At 42.2% G+C, this 24,584-nt stretch overlaps 1 protein-coding gene across 5 annotated transcripts in view; it reads right to left on the reverse strand.

Moving 5' to 3' along the window:
- Window positions 1-16,709: 16,709 nt before the first annotated feature.
- The window catches only part of RC3H2 (ring finger and CCCH-type domains 2), a 58,835-nt gene continuing 50,960 nt past the window's right edge, over window positions 16,710-24,584 (reverse strand). For 3 of the 5 annotated variants that reach the window (XM_032165072.2, XM_058444757.1, XM_032165074.2), the window contains 5 exons: window positions 24,440-24,521; window positions 24,208-24,342; window positions 23,537-23,650; window positions 23,289-23,437; window positions 18,538-21,971 (listed from right to left, as the gene is read on the reverse strand). In XM_032165072.2, the coding sequence (XP_032020963.1) occupies window positions 21,776-21,971; window positions 23,289-23,437; window positions 23,537-23,650; window positions 24,208-24,342; window positions 24,440-24,521 (676 nt within the window). In that variant the 3' untranslated portion in view covers window positions 18,538-21,775. Of the gene's footprint in view, window positions 21,972-23,288; window positions 23,438-23,536; window positions 23,651-24,207; window positions 24,343-24,439; window positions 24,522-24,584 lie in introns of all 5 variants that reach the window. The other 2 variants (XM_032165071.2, XM_032165067.1) reach the window with 2 other exon arrangements.

Raw genomic sequence — 24,584 nt, forward strand, 5'->3', positions numbered from 1 at the left:
GCGGCCGTCCTGCGTCGTGGCGGACGCGCATTGTCCAATCAGAAGCCGCTACTCCCAGCTGAGGGGCGGGGGAGAAGCTACGGGTCCTACCTTGGAACAAAACAACTTGACAACAACGCGCTCCCAATTGCTTTGTTTTGCTTTTAATCTGGACAACGAAAAAGTGAATTGTATGACCCAGCGTCAAGCAACAAGAAAAATGTATTCACAGGCCGGGCGCAGTGGCTGACGCCTGTAATGCCAGCACTTTAGGAAGCCGAGGCGGGCGGATCACTTAAGGTCAGGAGTTCAAGACCAGCCTGGCCAACACGTTGAAACCCCGTCTCTACTAAAAATACAAAAATTAGCCGGGTGTGGTGGCCTACGCCTGTAATCCAAGCTACTCGGGAGGCTGAGGCAGGAGAATCGCTTAAACCCAGGAGGCAGAAGTTGAAGTGGGCCGAGATCCTGCCACTGCACTCCAGCCTGGGCGACAGAGCGAGACTGTCTCAAAAAAAAAAAAAGAAAGAAAGAAAGAAAGAAAAGAAAAATGTATTCACTTCCCTTCAAAGTTTCCGAAGCCATTCCAAATGTGTTTTTTATTGGTTCTTCATCGCATCACGTCTATTAGACGGAAAAGTGACTCAGAGACGTTCGGTAATTTGCCCGAGAACACAAATCCCTCAAGTACAGGGCATAGATTAAAATAATTTTTTTTTTGACGGAGTTTCGCTCTTCTTGCCCAGGCTGGAGTGCAGTGGCGCGATCTCGGCTCACTGCAACCTCCGCCTCCCGGGTTCAAGGGATTCTCCTGCCTCAGCCTCCAGAGTAGCTGGGATTACAGGCGCCCGCCAGCAGACCCGGCTAATTTTTTCCATTTTTAGTAGAGACAGGTTTTCACCATTTTAAAGCAGCGGCAGCCAGGAGTGGTGGCACGTGCCTGTAGTCCCAGCTATGCAGGAGGCTGAGGCGGGAGGATCGCTCAGCCCAGGACTTGGAGGCCAGCCTGGGTGACAGCGCAGGAACGTAATGTGAAATCCGGAATTGGCTCCTGGTATAGAAAAAGGACATGGGGCCGGGTGCGGTGGTTCACTCCTGTAATCCCAGCACTTTGGGAGGCCGAGGCGGGTGGATCACCTGAGGTCAGGAGTTCGAGACCAGCCTGGCCAACATGGCGAAACCCCGTCTTTACTAAAAATACAAAAATTAGCTGGGCGTGGTGGTGCACACTTGTAATCCCAGCTACTCGCAGGCTGAGGCAGGAGAATCGCTTGAACCCGGCAGGCGGAGGTTGCAGAGAGCTGAGATGGCACCACTGCACTCCAGCCTGGGGGTCAAGATGGAGACTCTGTCTCAAAAAAGAAAAATAAAAAGGACATGAATGGGACAACTCACGAAATTTGAATAAGGCCTATTAATTCATATTAGTAGTATTGTATCAATTGTTTTAATAATTATACTATGTAAGATGTTAACTTTTGGAGATTCTATTAGATGAAGAATCTAGGGAAACACTATCCTATTTTCGCAACTTTGTTTCTTCTTCCAGGGTAAAGCCATACTATGATATTTTGCAACTTTTTTTTTCTTTTTCCTCAGGCATACTTTGTCGTCTGTTTTTGCAACTTTTTTAAAACCTAAAATGATTTCAAATTCTGAGCCCTTGTTGAAGTATCCAATACACAACCGTGAAGTTGCTCATAGAAAGCTTTGGGTAAATTGAATCATAGAAAATATTCTAGAAAGACACACTGTTTAAAATAGGGCTCTTAATTTGGGGTAGGGGATCTTAATTTGTGGTTCTAGAACCACTTGAAATTGTCTACAAATTTCTGTACCTGCCTGTTTCTCAGAGAGACTGTTTGCTGAGGCCCTCAGAGGAGTCAAAAAATACCACACACAAACACACACCCATTCAAGAACATTGTATGAATAAGTCCGTTTTCATACGCTATAAATAAATAACCCACTGTCGGGCAGTTCTTTTTTTTTTTTTTTTTTTTTTGCATATCAGACATATTAGGAAGGTTGCACATGGGAAGTCGGGGAATAGAAATGGGGGGTGGGAGTTAAAATAAATGTGAGAGGGACTTTATATGGATCAGTGATAATAACTCAATCCTCAATTTGACAAAGAAGAGGGAGAAGGAAGAGGAAGAAAAAGAAAGTGGGATAAAGGATCAGAAAGGGAGGAAAATAGAAAAAATTAGAGTATGACTCCAGGGTAGACCTGTTTTGTTGTCACTGAGTTGGTTGGTTGGTTTGTCTGTTGTATTTTTCATGTTTCGCCATGTTGGCCAGACTGGTCTCGAACTCCTAGCCCGAAGTGATCAACCCGCCTCGCCCCCCAGAGTGCCGGGACCACAGGCGTGAGCCACCACGTCCAGCCCCCACATTGCTTCTGGCCTCCGTGGTAGACCTCCGAGACGGAGCGGCCGGGCAGAGGCGCTCCTCACTTCTTCCCAGACACGGGGCGGCCGGGCAGAGGCGCTCCTCACTTCCCAGACGGGGCGGCCAGGCAGAGACGCTCCTCACTTCTTCCCAGACGATAGGTGGCTGGGCAGAGGCGCTCCTCACTTCCCAGACGATGGGTGGCCGGGCAGAGGTGCTCCTCACTTCCCAGACGGGGCGGTCGGGCAGAGGCGCTCCTCACTTCCCAGACGATGGGTGGCTGGGCAGAGGCGCTCCTCACTTCTGGCAGTTCTTTATAGCAGTATGAAGAACTGCCCGACAGTGGGTTATTTATTTATTTATTTAAGACGGAGTCTTGCTCTGTTGCCAAGGCTGGAGTGCAGTGGCGCAATTCTCGGCTCACTGCAACCTCCGCCTCCCAGGTTACAGGCGCCCGCCACCATGCCCGGCTAATTTTTGTATTTTTAATTAGAGATGGGGTTTCACCGTGTTAGCTAGGATGGTCTCGATCTCCTGACCTCGTGATTCACCCGCCTCGGCCTCCCAAAGTGCTGGGATTACAGGCGTGAGCCACCGTGCCCGGCCATATTCAACCTTTTTTTAAAAAAGTAGAAATGGGGTCTTGCTATGTTGCCCACGTTGGTCTCAAATTCAGACCTTTTAATATATTCAGGCTCCTGGTTGTATAGATATAGTGATGTCTTTGTTGGGAATGTAGCTTGCATCTGTCAGGAATATGTGTACATGAGTTAGCTATCTAATAATATCCAACAGAACCACTCATTTTTCCTGTTAGAAACGTGGAATGGGCCGGGCATGGTGGCTCACACCTGTAATCCCAGCACTTTGGGAGGCCGAGGTGGGCAGATCACGAGGTCAGAGATCGAGACCATCCTGGCCAATATGGTGAAACCCCATCTCTACTAAAAATACAAAAATTAGCTGGGCATGGTGGCGCGCACCTGTAGTCTCAGCTACTCAGGAGGCTAAGGCAGGAGAATCGCTTGACCTCAGGAGGCGGAGATTGCAGTGAGCTGAGATTGTGCCACTGTACTCCAGCCTGACAACAGAGTGAGACTCCGTCTCAAAAAAAGAAAAGAAAAGAAAAGAAACGTGGAATGATGTGGATAATGAAGTTTCTGTTTAATGAGCATACCGCATGTAATTTATAGTTTTAAAGGTATTTTACCGTTACTGTAAGGTTTTTGTTGGGCTATCAGTAGAGTATATTAAAGGTACTCCCTAGTGGGGAAAACAACCCATGAGCTGTCTTGTGATGGCTAAAGCATTTATCTTTAAGCTAAGGGAAACCTTAATCCAACCAGATTTATAGGCTATTTTTAAACATATTTAAAATTTTGAAGTAACTGAATGAAATTCATATATAAATGATTAAATAGGCCGGGCACGATGGCTTATGCCTGTAATCCCACCATTCTGGGAGGCTGAGGCGGGCAGATCATTTTAGGCCAGGAGTTCAAGACCAGCCTGGCCGACATGGTGAAACCCCATCTCTACTAAAGATACAAAAAGTAGCCGGGTTAAGTGGAGCATGCCTGTAATCCCAGCTACTTGGGAGGCTGAGGCAGGAGAATCACCTGAACCCGGTAGAAGGAGGTTGCAGTGAGCTGAGATCGTGCCACTGCACTCCAGCCTGGGAGACAGAGTGAGACTCCATCTCCACAAAAAAATAAATGAATAGATAGATGATAGATAGATAGATAGATAGATAGATAGATAGATAGATAGATAGATAGATAGATAGATAGATAGATAGATAGATAGATAGATAGATAAAATAAATGGTTAAATTCCTTGAAGCATGAATTCCAAGGCTTGATCTACTCTTATAGTTTTTCCAAATCATAACAGAGGTAAAACAAGATTTGGTCTTAGAACATTGAGTTTCTCATGTTAAATTTTTTCTACCAATATTTTTGTAAATTTAAAACGAATTTATCCTTGTTACTTTATTTTTATATAAGAATTAAAGGTCCAGAGATGATTTTGAATGACATCAAACCATATGAGGACTGTTTGAGATAAACAGCTTGTCCATCTGTCTTATCTTTTCTTTCTTTTTCTTCATTTCCTTAATTCTTTTATTTTTCTTTTCCTTCCCTTCCTTCTCCCTTCCTTTCTCTTCCCTTGTGCCTTTCTGCTCCCTCTCCTCTTGTCCTTTCCCCTCCCTTGTTTCTCTTTCTTTCTCTCTCACCCTAACTTTCCTTCTCTGGTGGTGGTGGTGGTGTGTGTATGGCGGGTGTTCCATTTGTTGCAACAGAATGTCTTTCTTATTTAAAAATCGATTAAACAACCTTTTTTTTTCTTTTTTGAGACAGAGTCTCGCTCTGTCACCCAGGCTGGAGTGCAGTGGTGCAATCTCGTCTCACTGCAACCTCTGCCTCACAGTTTCAAACGATTCTCCTGCCTCAGCCTCCTGAGTAGCACGCGCTCCTGATTACAGGCACGTGCCACCACACCTGGCTAATTTTTGTATTTTTAGTAGAGACGGGGTTTCACCACGTTGGTCAGGCTGGTGTCGAACCCCTGACCACATGATCCACCCACCTTGGCCTCCCAAAGTGCTGGGATTACAGGCGTGAGCCACACTGCACTCAGCCTAAACAACCTTTTTTTGTATTAATGAGGAGAAAACTAGTAAAGATAAGAACTACTTCCTTATATAATAGTCAGATTTTCTCTGTCTCTCTCATTTGTTTTCAAATTTTAAAAGTGGTATCTTGGCTGGTGCAGTGGCTCACACCTATAAACCCAGCACTTTGGGAGGCTGAAGCAGGCAGATCACCTGAGGTCAGGAGTTTGAGATCAGCCTGGCCGGTGAAACCCTGTCTCTACTAAAAATATAAAAATTAGCCGGGCATGGTGGCATGCACCTGTAATCCCAGCTACTCAGAAGGCTGACGCAAGAAAATTGCTTGAAGCCAGGAGGTGGAGGCTGCAGTGAGCTGAGATTGCACCACTCCAGCCTGGGTAATAGAGTGAGAATCCCTCTTTAAAAAAAAAAAAAGTGGTATCTTTGATACGGCCTTTAATTTTAATTTTTTAAGTGAATTTTTTTTAGATGTTGGATTGTCTATAAGCAACAATTAAATTACTATTTTCCCCTTTTTTTCTTTTTAGAGACAGGGTCCCACTCTGTCACCTAGGGAGGAGTGCAGTGGGATCAGTGGGATGACCACAGCTCACTGTGGCCTAACCTCTGGGGCTCAAGCGATCATCCCACTCAGCCTTCAAGTAGCTAGGACTATAAGTGTGAGCCACCATGCCTGGCCTTTTTTTTTTTTTTTTTTTTTTTTTTTTTGAGAGAGAGTCTTGCTCTGTCGCCCAGGCTGGAGTGCAATGGCACGATCTCAGACCACTGCAACCTCCACCACCTGGGTTTCAAGCGATTCTCCTGCCTCAGCCTCCCGAGTAGCTGGGACTTCAGGCACCCATCACCATGCCTGGCTAATTTTTGTATTTTTAGTAGGGGCAGGGTTTCACCAAGTTGGCCAGGCTGGTCTTGAACTCCTGACCTCAGATGATTCACCCATCTTGGCCTCCCAAAGTGCTGGGATTACAGGCGTGAGTAACCGCACCAGCCCCCCCTTTTTAAAAGTAGAGATGGGGTCTTGCTATGTTGCCCAGGTTAGTCTCAAATTCCTGGCCTCAAATGATCCTCTCACCTCAGCCTCCCAAAGTGCTGGGATTATAAGTGTGAGCCACTGCACTCAGCCTTAAATTTCTTTTTAAAAAAGTTTTGATTAAGAAATCAAAGAAAATCAGAAAACCTCTGCTTTCATAGTTTTAGTAACAATACTTTTAGCAACTACCTTTTTCTTTAAATAGCCCACACCTTTAAAATTTAAGGAGTAAAATCTCTTTTTAAGAAATGTTTGACGCTGGGAGCAGTGGCTCATGCCTGTAATCTGAGCACTTTGGGAGGCTGAGGCTGGTGATTACCTGAGCTCAGGAGTTCGAGACCAGCCTGGGCAACTTGGCAAACCCCATTTCTACTAAAAATACAAAAGAAAATTAGCCAGGTATGGTGGCACACACCTGTAATCCCAGCTACTCAGAAGGCTGAGGCAGGAGAATGGTTTGAACCCAGGAGGTGGATGTTAGAGGTTCCAGTGAGCCAAGATGCTGCCACTGCACTCTAAGCCTAGGTGAAAAGAGTGAAACTCCATGTCAAAAAAAAAAAGAGTTTTTCTTATTTATGTACATATATATTTTAATTTCTACAAGCCAATCAGAATGGAATACCATTAAATTTTAAGAGATCTTATAATAATAGAATATAACCTTTACTTTGTTAATATGGTCAAGTACACAGATTGATTTTCAAATGCTAAAGAAACCTTGCATTCCTGAAATAAACACTATTTGGACTTGATGTATTATACTGATATACATAGCTAGATTTACTAACATTTTAAGGATTTTTGCATCTATGTTCATGAGAGATATTAACCTATGATTTTCTTTTTTTGTAATGTCACTGTGTGGTTATGTTTATCTAATAAAACTAGTTGTAAGTTCCCTCTTCCACTTTCTGAAGTAACTTCTGTAAAATTGGCATTATTTCTCCTTAAATATTTATTAATAATAGAATAAACCTGTGAAGCCATCTGGGCCTGGAGTTTTTTTTGTGGGAAGGTTTTTCATAATTAATTCAATTTCTTTGGTAGTTATAGGGCTATGGCAGGCAGCTTCTAAAATCGCACCTATGCTAATGATCAATTTATTGCCCCTCTGCTCCCAATTCGCCCTTGAACATATGCTCTTCAATAATGGATAGAATTCAGTGAAGCATTTCTCCTTTGCAGTGAGCACAGTGATGAGCTTTCTCAGTAGAGGGCACTGGAGGGGCATTGCAGGAGGAGGGGCTCTCCTACTGTTTCCCACAGTTCCGTGGTAGGTCAGTGATGTGGATGTAACGACATCCAGGGGAGCTCTTTCCCAGCCATGTGTCCAGCACATATGGTCCCTTGGTGACATTGCAACCTCAGTCTAGACCAGCAACAATTTTCCTGTGGCCCTCTCAATGTGAAAATTAGCTTTCTGAAGGCTTCCTGTCCCCTACCAGTTTCCTGTCCCCCACCAGCCAACTCTCTCTGCAGGCTCCTGTGTATCTCTCCTGCTGCCTGGAGAGTAGCTTTCTGTCTGCCAGTAACTAGTGCCAGCCTGGGCCAACTAGCGGACCTCTGGGCTGAACTATACCTTCTCCGAGGTGTGACCCTCAGCCTTGAGAAGAGTACCCCTTTCCAAATTTGTTTTTCCTTAGGTACTCTCCCTAGCCTATAGAGTACTATATGGAATTTACTTTTAGCTGGTAGTCATTTATTAGCATTTAATGATTCTTTATATATTAAGCTTTACTCCATATAATGTACTGTGTAGTTTCTACCTCCTGATTGGACACAGACTGATACTACTCCCAAAGTTCCCCGTCTCCTGGTATTCATGCCCTGTGTAATCCCTTTCCCTTGCTTCTAAGGATTAGAATACCACAAAAGCAATGGGATGTTGCTTCCTAAATTTGGTTATAAAAGATTGTGACGTCTTTTTAGCACACTCTCTCTCTCTCTCTCTCACTCTCTGTTGCCTGTCTTGCTTGCTGCTTGGATGAGCCACTCTACCATATTGTGAGCTGCCAGAAACTAACAGTAGCTGAATTAGTCCTTTCTTGTGATGCTATAAAGAAATAACTGAGATGGCCGGGCGCGGTGGCTCATGCCTGTAATCCCAGCACTTTGGGAGGCCGAGGCGGGTGGATCATGAGGTCAGGAGATCGAGGCCATCCTGGCCAACATGGTGAAACCCCGTCTCTACTAAAAATACAAAAATTAGCTGGGCGTGGTGGTGGTGGCCTATAGTCCCAGCTACTCAGGGGGCTAATGCGTAAGAATCACTTGAACCCGGAAGGCGGAGGTTGCAGGGAGCCAAGATAACGCCACTGTACTCCAGCCTGGCAACAGAGCAAGACTGTCTCAAAAAAAAAGAAAAAACAAAAACAAAAAACCTGAGACTGGTATTTCTACATAAAGAAATACCAATACTGATAAAGAAAAGAGGTTTAATTTGGCTCACAGTTCTGCAGGTTGTACAGGCATGGCACCAATATCTGCTTAGCTCCTGGTGAGGGCCTGAGGAAGCTTACAATCATGACAGAAAGCAAAGAGGAGCCGGCATATCACGTGGTGAGAGCAGAAGCAAGGTGGGGGTAGGGGAGGTGTTACCCTCTTTTAAACAAGCAGATCTAGCATGAACTGAGCAAGAACTCATCACCAAGGGGATGGCATTAAGCCATTTATGACGGATCCATCCCCATGATCCAATACATCCCACCAGGCCCCACCTCCAACATGAGGTCACATTTCAGCATGAGATTTGGAGGGGACAAATATCCAAATCATATCATTCCTCCCCTGGCACCCACCCCCCATATCTCATGTCCTCCTCACATTGCAAAATACAATAATCTCATTAATCCCCCAAAGTCTTAACTCATTCCAACATCAAATCAAAAGTCCTAAGTCTTCTCTGAGACTCACCTTCTTTCACCTATGAACCTGTAAAATCAAAACCAGTTATTTACTTCCAATAAACAATGGTGATACAGGCATTGGGTAAACATTCCCATTCCAAAAGGGAGAAACTGACCAAAATAAAGGGGCTACAGGCCCTATGCAAGTCTGAAACTCAGCAGGGCAGATATTAAATCTTACAACTCCAAAATAATCCTTGAGCCTGGGCAACATCGTGAAACCCATCTCCACAAAAAATTAAAAAAACAAAATTAGCCAGGCATGGTGGTGTGCACCTGTAGTCCCAGCTACTCAGGAGGCTGAGGTGGGAGGATCACTTTAGCCCCAGAGGTCAAGGCTGCAGTGAGCCATGATTGCGCCACTGCCCTGGGCAAGAGAGTGAGACCCTGTCTAAAACACACATATGGTCAGCAAAGCCTGACTCCTGTCCTCTCTCTCTCCTCCCCAGACAGCATGAGCTTCACCACTCGCTCCACCTTCTCCACCAACTACCAGTCCCTGGGCTCCGTCCAGCCGCCCAGCTACGATGCCTGGCTGGTCAGCAGAGAGGCCAGCTGGCAGCGGGAGCTCTGGTTTCTGGATCTCCATGTCCTGCTTCACCAGCTTCTGGGGTGGCTTGGGGTCCAGGTTCTGGCCCAAGGATGGCCGGGGGTCTGGCAGGAATGGGAAGCATCCAGAATGAGAAGGAGCCCATGCAAAGCTGAACAGCCACCTGGCCCCCTACCTGGACAGAGTGAGGAGCCTGGAGACTGAGAACCAGAGGCTGGAGAGCAAAATCTGAGAGCATCTGGAGAAGAAGGGACCTCAGGCCAGAGACTGGGGCCATTACTTCAAGACCATCGGGGGCCTGAGGGCTCAGATCTTCAAAAATACTGTGGACAATGCCATCATCGTTCTGCAGATTGACAATGCCTGTCTTGCTGCTGGTTACTTTAGAGTCAAGTATCAGACAGAGCTGGCCATGCGCCAGTCTGTGGAGAGTGATATCCATGGGCTCCACAAGGTCACTGACGACACCAGTGTCACTCAGCTGCAGCTGGAGACAGAGATCGAGGCTCTCAAGGAGGAGCTGCTCTTCATGAAGAACCACAAAGAGAAAGTAAAAGGCCTACAAGCCCAGGTTGCAGCTCTGGGTTGACTATGGAGGTAGATGCCCCCAAATCTCTGGACGTCACCAAGATCACGGCAGACATCTGGGCCCAATATAGTGAACTGCCTCAGAAGAACCAAAAGGAGCTAGACAAGTAGTGGTCCCAGCAGATTGAGGAGAGCACCACAGTGGTCATGATGCAGTCCGCCGAGGTCAGAGCTGCTGAGATGACGCTCACGGAGCTAAGATGTACAGTCCGGTCCTTGGAGATCAACCTGGACTCAATGAGAAATCTGAAGGCCAGGTTGGAGAACAGCCTGAGGGAGGTGGAGGCCCACTATGTCCTGCAGACGGAGCAGCCCAACAGGATCCTGCTGCACTTGGAGTCAGAGCTGGCACAGGGTATAGGGGCAGTGCCAGGCCCAGGAGTACGAAGCCCTGCTGAACATCAAGGTCAAGCTGGGGGCTGAGATTGCCACCTACTGCTGCCTGCTGGAAGATGGCAAGGACTTCAATCTTGGTGATGCCCTGGACAGCAGGAATTCCATGCAAAACATCCAAAAGACCACCACCCCCCAGATTGTGGATGGCAAAGTAGTGTCTGAGACCAATGACGCCAAAATTCTGAGGCATTAAGCCAGCAGAAGCAGGGTACTCTTTGGGGAGCAGGAGGGCAATAAAAAGTTCAGAGGTCAAAAAATACACACACACACACACACACACACACACACACACACACACATCCACACATCCTTGACTCCGTGTCTTGCATCCTGGACACACTGGTGCAAGATGTGGGCTCCCAAGGCCTTGACTAGCTTCACCCCTGTGGCTTTGCAGGGTGCAGCCCCTGTGGCTACTCCCCTACCAGCTGGAGTTGGGCACCTGTGACTTTTCCAGGCTCAGGATGCAAGTTGCAGGTAGCTCTACCATTCTTGGTCTAGAGAATGGCAGTCACTTCTCATAGCTCCACAAGACAGTGACCCAATGGGGATTCTGTGTGGGGCCTCTAACTTCACATTTCCCCTTGGCATTGACCTAGTGAGTAACTCTTTGGGGACTCTGCCCTGCAGCTGGTTTCTGTCTTGGCACCTAGGCTTTCCCATAAGTCCTCTGAAATCTAGGGGGAAGCTGCCAAGCTTCGTTCACTCTTGCATTCCGTGTGCCTGCAGACTTAACAACACTTGGAAGCTACCCAGGCTTAGGGCAACTTGCACTCTCCAAAGTGGCAGATGGAACCATAGCTGGGGCCCTTTGAGCCAAGACTGGAGCTGAAGCAGCCCACCGAGGTGGTGCAGGGCAGCAGCACCCTGGCTTCGCCACGGAAACCATTCATTCCTCCTTGGCCTCTGGGCTGTGACTGGAGGGGCTGCCTCAAACATCTCTGAAATACAATACAGGTCTTTCTCCCATTTTCTTGGATAGTAGCACCTGGCTCCCTTTTAATCATGCTCATGCCGGGCGCGGTGGCTCACGCTTGTAATCCCAGCACTTTGGGAGGCAGAGGCAGGCGGATCACGAGGTCAGGAGATCAAGACCATGGTGAAACCCTGTCTCTACTAAAAATACAAAAAATTAGCCGGGCGTGGTGGCGGGCACCTGTAATCCCAGCTACTTGGAGAGGCTGAGGCAGGAGAATGGCATGAACCCGGGAGGCGGAGCTTGCAGTGAGCCGAGATTGCGCTACTGCACTCCAGCCTGGGAGACAGAGCAAGACTCCGTCTCAAAAAAAAAAAAAAAAAAAAAAAATCATGCTCATTTCTCTAGCAAGTGGTAGTTCTGCAGCCTGCTTGGATTCTTTCTCTTCCACAGGGAACAGTCTGCAAATTTTCCAAACTTTTCACTCTGCTTCCCTTTTAAATATAACTTCCAACTTTAAGTCATTCTTTTGCTCCTGCATCTCATCATAGGCTGTTAGAAGCAACCATGCTACATCTTGAATGCTTTGCTGCTTAGAAATTTCTTCCACTAGATACCCTAAGTCATCATTCTTAAGTTCAAACTTCTACAGATCCCTAGGATATGAACACCATGCAGCCAAGTCTTTTCTAGGGCATAACAGGGGTGACCTTTACTCCAGCTTTCAATAACTTCCTTATTTCCATCTGAGACCTCATCAGTCTGGCCTTCACTATCCACATTTCTATAGCAATTTGGTCACAACCACTTAACAAGTCTCTAAGAAGTCCCAAAATTTCCCTTGTCTTCCTGTCTTCTTCTGAGCTCTCCAAACTCTTCCAACCTCAGCCTGTTACCCAGTTCCAAAGCCACTTTCACATTTTCAGGTATCTTTATAGCAATGCCACACTCCTCAGTACCAATGTTCTGTATTAGTCTGTTCTTGTGTTGTTCTACAAAGAAATAACTGAGTCTGGGTACTTTATAAAGAAAAGAGGTTTAATTTGGTTCACAGTTCTGCAGGCTGTACAGGCATGGCACCAACATCTGCTTAGTTTCTGTTGAGGGCCTCAGGAGGCTTACAATCATGGTGGAAAGCGAAGGGGAGCCAGTGTATCACATGGCAAGAGCAGGACCAAGGTGTGTGTGGGGTGCAGAAGTACCACACTCTTTTGAACAATCAGATCTAGCATGCACTGAGTGAGAACTCACTCAACAAGGGATGGTGCGAAACCATTCTTGAGGGATCGGCCCCCATGATCCAATACATTCCACCAGGCCCCACCTCCAACACGAGGTCACATTACAACATGAGATTTGGAGGGGACAAACATCCAAGCCATTATCAGTAGCCTCCAGCCTCCAGCCAGCAAAAAAACTGATGCCCTCATTCCAAAGGGCATAAAGAACTGGATGAATTCTGCCAATAATCATGAGTGAGCTTGGAAGCAGATCCTTCCCCAGTTGGGCTGTGAGATGACTGCAGTGCCAGCCAACACCTAGATTACAGCCTGTGAGAGACCCTGAAGCAGAGGACCTATTTAAGTCATATCCAGATTTCTGACCTACAGAAACTGAGGTGATAAATTTTGTGATAAGCCCCTAAGTTTTAGGGTAATTCGTCATACTAACAGATAATTAATACAAGAGTTATTCCAATTTTTATTTTCATTTTGTATCCAGTTTGGTAAACTGTACTTTTAAGGAATTTGTCCATTTCCAAGTTAAGACCTTATAGTCTAATTTATTAATTTCCTTCAGAGGTAAACAAAGTATACCAATTCATTCACTAAAAAAAAAAAAAAACTTCAGAAATAAAAACTTATGTCCACACAGAAACGTGCATACAAATGTTCATAGCAGCTTTATTTGTAATAGCCAAAAATTTGAAACATTCCAAATGCCCTTCAATGAGTTAATGGCTAAAGACGCCATTACCATGGTGTGTAGTATACCATGTAGTATACCATGGTACCACGGATGTACCGTGGCATATTACCCAGCAACATTAAGAAAAAAACTATTAATACATGCAACCATTTGGATGAATTTCAAGGGAATTATGTTGAGTGAAAAAAAAAGCCAATCTCAAGGTTACATATGGTATAATTCCAGTATTATAACATTCCCGAAAAGACAAAATTACAAAGATGGAGAACAGATTAGTGGTTGCCAGAATTTAGAGATGGGAGAATGGGGATAAGCAAGGAAAATGGATGTGATATAAAGGGGTAGCATGAGAGATCACTGAGGAGATGGAACAGTTCTTGATAGTAGTGGTGGTTCCACAAATCTACATGTGAAAACTACATAGAACTTATACACACACGAACATGCACATGCATGCAAATGAGTGCATGGGAAACTGGTGAAATCTGAATAAGCTCTGGATTGTAGGAATGTCAAGTTCCTGGTTTTAATATTATAATTAGAGGCTGGGCTTGGGTGGCTTACGGCTGAAATCCTAGCACTTTGGGAGGCTGAGGTGGGTGGAACCCTTGGGTTGAGGAGTTTGGGACCAGCCTGGGCAACATGGCAAAACCCCATCTCTACAAAACATACAAAAACTAACCAGGTGTGGTTGTGTGCACCTGTAGTCCCAGCTACTTAGGAGCCTGAGGTGGGAGGATCACCTAAGCCCGGAATGTAGAAGTTGCAGATCATGCCACTGCTGCACTCCAGCCTGAGCGACAGTGAGACCCTGTCTCAAAAAAAAAAAAAAGAAAATTATACTATAGTTATATAACATGTTACCATTGGAGAAAGTGTGTGAAGCTATATGGTCCTCTGTACAATTTTTGCACTACTTGTGAATCTACAATTATTTCAAAATATAAAACTTTTAAAAAAACTTCAGTTGATCTTATCTAAAATCTTGGGTTTAAATATCTCTTTAATTAATTAATTTGAGATAGAGTCTCACTGTCACCCAGGCTGGAGTGCAGTGGCAAAATCTTGGCTCACTGCAACCTCCAAATTCCAGGTTCGAGTGATTCTCTTGCCTCACCCTCCTGAGTTCCTGAAACTACAGGTGCATGCCACCATGCTTGGCTAATGTTTTGTATTTTTAGTAGAGGCGGGTTTCACCATGTTGGCCAGGCTGGTCTCGAACTTCTGACCTTAAGTGATCTGCCCTCCTTGGCCTCCCAAAGTGCTGGGATTACAGGCGTTAGCCACCATGCCCGGCCCTAAATACCTATTTTAAATGGCATCCTCCATCTGATTCTCACCGGATCTGCCTTTTGAATAAAGACCTGAAGTGAAAGATCTAATCATGAAGATATTCCATGGGTATCTGGGATACTTTGTTAATGTGCATGATAATTTTTATTTCAATAGATATTATAAAGGAAATAAATTCTCCCTGGAATTTCATTTCCTTAAGTTTCCTCTCCCTTACCTGGGTCACCCATCCATGGTTTTTCACCCGCTTCCTCCTTTCTGATCTCCACTGTCATATATTTTAGGATGTATATAACATGTTTTACAAATATTGGACTGTTCTCAGCAATGGGGTCTGGGATTTTAAGCCAAATTTAATCCCCTATATTGAGTGGGTAGATGTCCAATAGACTTCCTACACTACAAATTCTGTCAGTTGCTGTCTCCTACTTTTTAAATCCATCTTTTTTTCCTCCATCCCAACTTGGCCAGGCTCTCAATACTTCTTACCTAGGTTGCTGACCTGGCCTCCCTGCTGGTCTATCTCCCGCTTTACCTTTCACCCAATGGCTAAAGGGATCTTTCTAAAATCCCAAGTTGTTTAGATTAGATAACTTGTCTCTTTCGAATAGTATTTGCTGTCCTTCATGGAAGTCCCTACCTACCTCCTCTGTGACCTTGGGCAAAATCTCTAAGATCTCTGCCTCAGTTTTATGGTCCTAAGTCATGATATATTATTGTACTTACAACTGTTTCTAGAAAATATTAAGTGCTCTAAGAGTTGGCTATTTATATTAGTCACTGAAGCACCATTCCTTAAACACCTCTTCCATTGTAACACTTACGATCAATATAAGTTCCAATCACCATCACCATCACCATCACCACCTCCTTGAGAGGTAGAAAAGAGGCAGACAAATCAGAATTCTGATTCTACTAGTTTGTAGTTATAACATCTGGGCAAGTTATATAACATCTCAAACATAAGATACGGGTTATAACATCTAAAGTAAAGGATGGTAGTTTGTTTTTTCCTTTTTTTTTTTTTTTTTGGAGACGGAATCTCACTGTTGCCCAGGCTAGATTGCAGCGGCGCGATCTTGGCTCACTGCAAGCTCTGCCTCCCAGGTTCACGCCATTCTCCTGCCCCTGCCTCCCGAGTGGCTGGGACTACAGGCGTCTGCCACCAAGCCCGGCTAAATTTTGTATTTTTAGTAGAGACGGGGTTTCACCGTGTTAGCCAGGATGGTCTCAAACTCCTGACCTCGTGATCTGGCCACCTTGGCCTCCCAAAGTGCTGGGATTACAGGCATGAACCACTGCGCCCAGCCTGTTTTTTCCTCTTTTCTATCCAAGATAGTACTTCAAGGAATGATAGTTCAAGACTGAATGGGTTGTTGTGAAGGTAGAGTTGGAACTCAGGATGCTTCCTCTACTTGTCTCTGCTTGGTGCGATGTTATGTAGCTAAAAGTTTAGCCAGAGGTCATTTTACAGAGAAGTACTTCCTTTTGCTCACCACTACCACTAACCCCATAATTTCCTTTTGGAGTTTCCCTACACCCTACATTAGAAAAATAGCTCACTGAATTATTCTAATTTGTCTTCTGATTTTCCATACGGTGAGTTTCTAGAGAAGAAACTCATGTTTCATGGACCTTTAACCTTACTGAACAGCACAGACAGGGGTTTAAAATATATCAGCTGAATGAATGAATAAAACCACTTGAGGCCCAATGAAAATGATGTCTAAATCCACCCAAGCCATTCTCCTGAGGTCCACAGAATTGTCTTCAAACTTCTATGATACATTGCTTTGTATTAGTTATGCATCTGTCCTACTTTCTCCACTAGACAGTAAACTCAGTACTATCTACATCCTCATCTCCCACACAGAAAGTGCTGTGTGTTGAATGAAAGAAGTGACTTGACAGAATTAAGGTATATCTCAATCTCCTTGGGTCTATTCATTTCTTTCAAATCCTTCCTTATGATATATAGATGAGGCACGTAATCATTTAAATCTCAAGGAGTGGCCTGGTAGCTCTGTTAAGCCAAAAGAGAAAATCTAGATAACTAAAATATACCATAAACTTAATATTGACATTAAACAAACAACTTTTAAGGTGGACAAATAATTTTATTTTGTGCATGCAAATACATGTCAAGTACTGCAAACTTTTTCCATCAATTTTCTCTCAAACACTGAAAATCATGATGCTCTATTTTGTGAACAGCCAAAGCTAATATCTCTTCACTTCAGTGCTACAGCAAAAACACACAGAATTCACTCTTTGCTATTCACTATCATCACAACCCTCATTGTTCCATCTCTGCCCTCCCCCCATATACAGGCCTTATAAATCCTAGTCTTCCCCCATTTAATCCTATTCCTATAGCACAAAGGGAAACATTACAATTTGGAAATTCAAATTGAAATAAATGGAATAGAATTTATTCCCATATATATTCCCCATTTCATTGTACAGAATTATTTTAAATTATAGTTTTAAATAGAAGCTGAGTATATGCCTTAAAAATGAGCATTAAATCCATCTTAGAGATGGTGCCTGCTTTTTACATGATGGGTGTACACCATCTTTAATTTCATTTACATTTCAATCGAACAATAGATTTGCAAAGAAAATGTCTAATACAGACGTAAAAATATTCACACTAGAGCTTCACAATCGGTTGTACAATTGACAAACAGGCCTCTTTTCCCAAACTTTCCAGCTAAGCAAATTTATAAAATGTAATCAATGCAACAAGAAAAACATTTCTCTTTCACTTCCAGGGAAAAGAATATGCAATAAACAGTATAAATGCAGACAGCAGTTGCTGCAAGCTAACCACGATACTCCCAAGTGGCTGTACAGTGGATATGTGCAGTACAAATAAAAGCCACATGTGTTGTATCACAACTACAGTATAACTGTTTGCCCAGCTAAGAGAATGCATGCACTTCCATGCCTTGGGTTATAAAGTGAGGCCTAATTCTCGACAGGTTGATGGAATATGTGCAAATGACCTTGGCTTTTGGCAGTACTAAGTGCAGCCAGTGTCTGTGTTCCACTGGTTTGGGAATATTTTAAAAATTTTATTAAAAAAAGAAAAAACTGCCAATTTTAGACTAGAAGGGAATAACTGCTCTTGGAGTAAAAATAAGACTCCACTCAAATGTGGGGTGTTTTGATCTGTGGCCTTGACGCCTTGTATTCCCTTGCCAGCAAAGGGATACAAGGAAGACGCTAGTATAAAGACATTACTAGCAAACTTATTCAATTTATCCAGAAAATGGGATACTCCTTGAGCATGTTCTTTTGTGTTCTGCTTGCAGAAGGGGTCCTTATGTAGAAGGAGTTACAGTAAGTGATCCCATCAAGCCTCTTCATTCACTAAAACAAAAGAAAAGTTCTTTCAGGAAACCAATGCATAGTTGCAATGCAACTTTTCCCTTTAATGCTTAGTTATCAATACTGATGACAGTCTGCTCAGAAAATGACTCAAAGAAGATAGGGAAGAAATACTCAGATTCAAAGCTCAAATCACATGCTGAATCTGATTGTTATAAATTCCACCCGTTAACAAGACAACATAGGCTTTAATGTCTAAAATCCAAAAGCAAACTAGATGGTTTTTAAAATAATTTTTTAAATGTTTAAATGATCCCATTTGAAATTCCTACAAATTGCTGTGCATCCTGTAATTTTCTCAAAGCAGCATATAAAATTGGGATGTGCTTTATATACTTAACCTCAACTTGAAATCTGAAAGAAAGTGACTAGATCCATACAAATGGAAAATTTCAGTTCTTGTATAGGAAATTTCTTTTATTATCCTCTTATTAGAATAAATAGCTATGATGGGAAGGAAAAATCAGTGCCACTGGCCTAACGAACTCCCTTTTTTTTGAAAATTACAATGCACAACTTTCATGTATGACACTGGTTTATCACATGGCATTGAAAATAAGACATGGCAGCAAAGGCAAGGGAATCTGCTTTGTTCAGGTACCAACTAGAAAAAATATATATGTAACTTCCTCTGAATTCATAAAATGAAATGAAACCACAAAAAAAACTGATGCTACAACCACAGTAACTGAAAGCGGCACATGGACTTCAGAATGGAACTTAGAAATTAAAAAACAAAAACACAAAAAATGAAAGAAAATAACCACCACTTTCCTGCTTTCCAGACCTCAGACTATTTTTTCTGATTAGACAATAGGTTACATATGCAGTTTGGTTACCCACATTACACATTTCCTCTTGTTGCTTTGTATCCTTTGATTCCAAATTTATACATCACATCTTGTTGGTAAAAAGGCCAAATGACAGGAAATGCCTCAATTTTAAAAAGTCATATCGTAGGTCTGATTTGTAACATTTTCCTCGATGATATCAGTAGGTACCGTTTTGAAGAAGGATCAGATGAACTGCCCTTTCTTCAAAAGTGGCAGAGAACCAATGGCTTTACTTCACATTAAGCCCACCATGACAGACAGAAGGTGACCACTACATAGAGAATGGATGCAACACAGAATAATCTCAACACAAAAACAATTCCTATGTTGTTAGTGAAAAAGAGAGTAAGTTTTTAAGAACAGGGAGTTATTGTTTTATGGGATCACCTGCTGCAAGACAAGCATTGTTTTAATATAAATGTTCTGAGACATACCAATAAGGTTGGCAGGTATATACATATACTGATGCAAATGTAATTTCACTGGACAAGTAGGCAAACATCTAAGCAGTTTATCCCAACCCCCTCCAGCAGAGCACAACCAAGTTTCAAAATTTCAATTTTAAAATTAAAAAGATAAGGTTAAATACACAAGATCAATTTATGTAGTATATATTCACCCTCAGAACGTGCTGAAGATGTTTTGTGTAGTTCTGTTGCACAGAGGGTTCTTTCCCTGAGGGCACATAAGGAGCTCTCAAACTGTTAATAGGTCTCTATTTTGTAACAAAATAGCAATTTTAAAATCTTAAAAAAAAATACATTACCTTCAACATGGAAGATCTCACTATTAAATATCCATGAAATAGACAGACTGGTTTGCATATCCTTTTTGGAATTACAAACAGCAAATAAAGTACATTGGAAGCATTTCAAATGTAATAAGCACACATTTATAGAAAGGTTCTGATATAAATTATATAACAATCATGTTCCTGTAATATTCTAGGCTAATTTATAATGTCAGAAATAAGTTAATGTAACATGGTTTAAAACCCTTGTTCCTATTCTTTTCAGGTTACAGAGTGAAATAAATAAAATGTCTTCATAGGGATGGGGAGCACTGGCCATGGCAAAAAAGGTACAGTACTAACCAAAGGAAACTAAGTCAAGGCTACTGTGCTGTTGTTATGCTACAAACAAACATCTTCATACATTTGAGTATTAAATAAATGTGTAAGATCTTCCATACTGACACCAGAATATCAAAACTACCCCTTTGTTTCTCAGGTATATTTACAACTTATCAGTCACCTTATGAGCATGTTCATTAAGACAGGTATCAAACACCAGTATTTACTCATTCTAATCAAGAAATTTCAGGGAAATGTCAACCTCCCGCCCCTGGAAATGTGCACAAAACTTTTTATCAAAATCTTATCTGATACAATGCTGTGGTTTTGTAAAACAACTAAATAGCTCAGACGACCAATAACATGATCCTGTTTAAGCATCTTGCTAGCAGGAAAAGCCCTTACATACAGTACACCTGGTGAAAGATCAGCTTGGCTTAAAATATTCCAGTACAATTTTCAGAGTAAACAACTTCACAGAAGTTAATTTAAAAAAAATAATAAAAGTCAAACTAATCTTAAAGAAACAAAAGAAAAACAGATAGATAAACTATAGGTAAAGATCACCAGGAAGGAATGCCCAGCTTTCCTTTTCAAATGTTGACTGAAATTTAGGTTTCAATACAATACCTCCCACAAATCTGAGGCATGACTTGTTGAACACATTGTATACTTTCAGATGCCAAGTCGAAACCATTTCAGTCACATTTTAGCAAGGCAGAAATTATTCATGTTCTTAAGTATGAATAAATGTTAGCCGTTCTACTATTACATGGTTCAGTCTTATCAACCTAACAGTCAAAAAACAAGAAAAACTAAACCCCAACATGAAGTAACAATAAACAATATTTAACCAAGATAATGCAATGAACATCCAAATTAATTAGTTTAAATTAAAAACCCAGCAATACCATCTTGTTAGTCAGTGCAAACGCTACATACAGGGTTTTCTCAAGAAAGCTGAAAGCACCTGATTCTTTTGCCAAGTCATCAGATTCAATAATGTACAGGCTTAAATCTGCATTTTAAAAAACTGCCATTACATTAGTGCATAATTTATCAAAATTGTAAAAACGATTCTGCATAACTTAGGAGAATTTAATATCTAGTACATCAGCTGAAAGACTTAGGCACTTGGTTATATTTTTAATTAATTACTTCAACAAGTAGCCTGTGTATAAATATCAACAAAGCAGAAACTACTCTTGAAAAATGGAAAATTAAAAGAAAATTATATGCTACAGATAAAAGCACTGCACCACACTCCTACATATAATGCAGTAAAGAAAGCTAGTATATAACCCTGTAAAATTCTATGGTAAGAACATCTAACTCCACTCTTCAAAATTAAAAAAAGAAAAAGAAATCCATGCAAAGTTCCATGAAAAAGATAAATAAAGCAGCTGGAATGAGATGGAAACTTCTCTCAGTGAAACATAAAATAGAAATAAATAAGTTAACTAAGTCTACTTTCACTAGATGTATCATTGTAGGATCCTGCTAGTTTAATAACTGAGTTGTTAATTTTCTATAGAAGCCATTTAAAATAGGAAATGGCTCAGTTACTGCACCGGATTGCTACAAACTCATAAAAAGCTGCTTGAAGCTTAAGTTAAATGTTGTCCAAATTCCAATCATTTCTGGAAAGTGAACATGTTACCCTAGTAAAGTAAATTTTCTTTTTTTTTTTTCATAATGCTAATGCAAGAGGGCTTGAAGTATCAAAGAGTCCACAGGAAATGGATGCCCCCAGTAATATCTTTTTTTAAAAAAAATATACATTATATAATATATATTATATATATAAAAAGCTAGTGTAAATGCTTCCATGGTGTGGTCACAAATTTGAAAGATGAACCTCCTTTCAGCTGTTAACCATCTTCCCATTTGCAACAGGTTTTAAAAAGTCGTTTTTATCTTCAGACATAACATGAGTTTTCAGAATGAGGTTGCCAACACTGACAGATGTGGTGATGGGGAGGCAACTTGCATTGCTAATAGACACTGGGAGTGGCTGGCTAAAGCAAGAAGTTACCGGCAGAATTGTTTTTTGCTCCTCCCTGAGAAAAAAGAAATGACATTAAAAACAAATTAGCTTAAAGTGAAAACTGTTAAGGGTAACTATACATATTTAATGAAAGCTACAACAAACTTTAGGAGTCTCTAGCAAAGACATGTCTTTATCACTAGAAGTATCAGAAGTAACTAGAAAAGTCCTATTTTCCTATTTTTGAGACAGAGTCTCCCTCTGTCGCCCAGGCTGGAGTGCAGTGGCATGATCTCGGCTCAATGCAACCTCTGCCTCCTGGATTCAAGCAATTCTCCTGCCTCAGCCTCCCAAGTAGCTGGGATTACGGGCATGTGCCATCACGCCCAGCTATTTTGTATTTTTAGTAGAGACGGGGTTTCACCATGTTGGCCAGGCTAGTCTAGAACTCCTGACCTCAAATGATCCACCCGCCTCGGCCTCCCAAAGTGCTGGGATTACAGGCGTGAGCCACCACTCCTGGCTTGAAAAGTCCTATTTTCCAAAAGTTATGATAAAAATTAAAATACTAGTTAGTTTAAGGCCATACAAACTACCAAGTTGAAGATTAAGCCCATATTTTGGCAGTAATTATTCAAAATGGCAGTATTATAGCCAAGAAAATATCTATCTATAGATAGGTAGATAGATAGATAGATAGATAGATAGATAGATAGATAGATAGATAGATCGATCGATCTATCTATATATACAGAGATATATATTTTGACATGGAGTCTCAGTCTGTCGCCCAGGCTGGAGTGCAGTGTCACGATCTTGGCTCACTGTCTCCGCCTCCCGGGTTCAAGCGATTCTCCTGCCTCAGCCTCCCAAGCAGCTGAGACTACAGGTGCCCGCCACTACGCCCAGCTAGTTTTTTTTGTATTTTTGTAGAGACAGGGTTTCAATATGTTGGCCAGGCTGCTCTTGAACTCCTGACCTTGTGAGCCACCCACCTCAGCCTTCCAAAGTGTTGGGATTACAGCCATGAGCCACTGCGCCCAGCCTAGCCAAGAAAATCTTAACATGATTTTCAAAAACAGAAACCATTAATCTAGGTTTTCATTCTCCATTTTGTAGTCTAGAAATTTGGCAACCAGATTAAAGAAGCATAACCTGATGCTGGAACACAGATTAACTTTATCTCAACAAAAAGCAAGTTTCAGGCTACCAAAATGGACTGCTTTGTTAGTTCAATTTTACTTTTTCTTCCCTAAAAATCCAGACTGACCAAATCATTGCCCATATAAGGTCTTCCCCTCACAGCATAAAGCCAAAAATGAATTTCACATTTTTTTCTCTTTATTATGTCCTATGCCCACTGTTTATGAATTTTCTGTCTAACACTCACAGAATCACATGGTCTTCACCTAAACTCTGTTTCTTCTGCTTTGCTGGCTCCTTTTGGTGCTGCTGTATTGGATGCCCATTTTCCACTGCTGTTCCATTTAGCAACTGATCATTTTGAGAACTGATACCAAGCTGTATGTCCAGGATCTCCTAAGAAAATAAAATGTTAATCCTTCAGTATGAAAGTATTTTATACTTTTAAATTTTCAATCAAACAAAGCCTCTCAATTATCTAATTGTGGCACTTACTTCAATTGGTTCACTTTGTCCATCAGGTTCATCAGTATCAAGTGCTGAAAGCTCTAACTCGATATCCCTATCAGGTTTAGTATCTGTTGCATCTTCTGTATAATCACTCTGTAACTAAGAAAAATACTGATTTTATACCTGTGGAACCTGAGGCCTCTCTTCTAAATTAAAATAAAAAATCCCAATGATCAGCCAGGCACGGGGCGGGTCACACCTATAATCCTAGCAGTTTGGGAAGGTGAGGCAAGCAGATCACTTGAGGTCAGGAGTTCAAGACCAGCTTAGCCAACATGGTGAAACCCTGTCTCTACTAAAAATACAAAAATTAGCTGGGCATGGTGGTGGATGCCTGTAATCCCAGCTACTCGGGAGGCTGAAGCAGGAGAATCACTTGAACCTGAGAGCCAGAGGCTGCAGTGAGCCAAGATCGTGCCATTGCACTCCAGGCGATAGAGCAAGATTCCGTCTCAAAAAAACAATCCTGATGATCTAGTTAAAGAATTATTTAAGAAATCTAGGACTACACTTTTATTTCTGTTATAAGTTTTAAAAGCAATCGATCATCCATCAGAGATAGGCACACCAAAATGCACTCAGTAATGGTATAACCAAGATGCAGCAGCAGAAAACAAATACATTAAGCACAAAGCCGAAAGGTTCAGTTTCTTTACCTCTCCATTTCTTAGTTCAATTTCCTTGCTTAAAAGGTTTAAGGTAAGGTGACGGCCTTCATCCAGGGAATTCCACTTCTGTTGCATGGCCAAAGCATTGGCCTCTCTCTGAAGAAGTAATGAGTTGCTCTTGGCCTATATGAGGAGGGAAAAAAGTAAAGTTGGCTTCCAACTATAGCTTTCAACTGTCATTCTATTTTTCAAAAATTCATAGCTGAGTTACAGAGCCTACCTGCTGAAGTTCAAGGCTCAAAAGGTCCCCAGTACTGGAATGCTTTCTATGACCAGATAAATCAGTAACAATGAATCTGTCCCTTTAAAGAGAAACATGTTTATTGTAATAAAAGTGAAGTGAATGAAACAACAAAAGCAGTAAT

This window comes from Hylobates moloch, unplaced genomic scaffold (genome assembly GCF_009828535.3).
Source record: "Hylobates moloch isolate HMO894 unplaced genomic scaffold, HMol_V3 SCAFFOLD_10, whole genome shotgun sequence".
In the NCBI taxonomy this organism is placed as follows: domain Eukaryota; kingdom Metazoa; phylum Chordata; class Mammalia; order Primates; family Hylobatidae; genus Hylobates; species Hylobates moloch.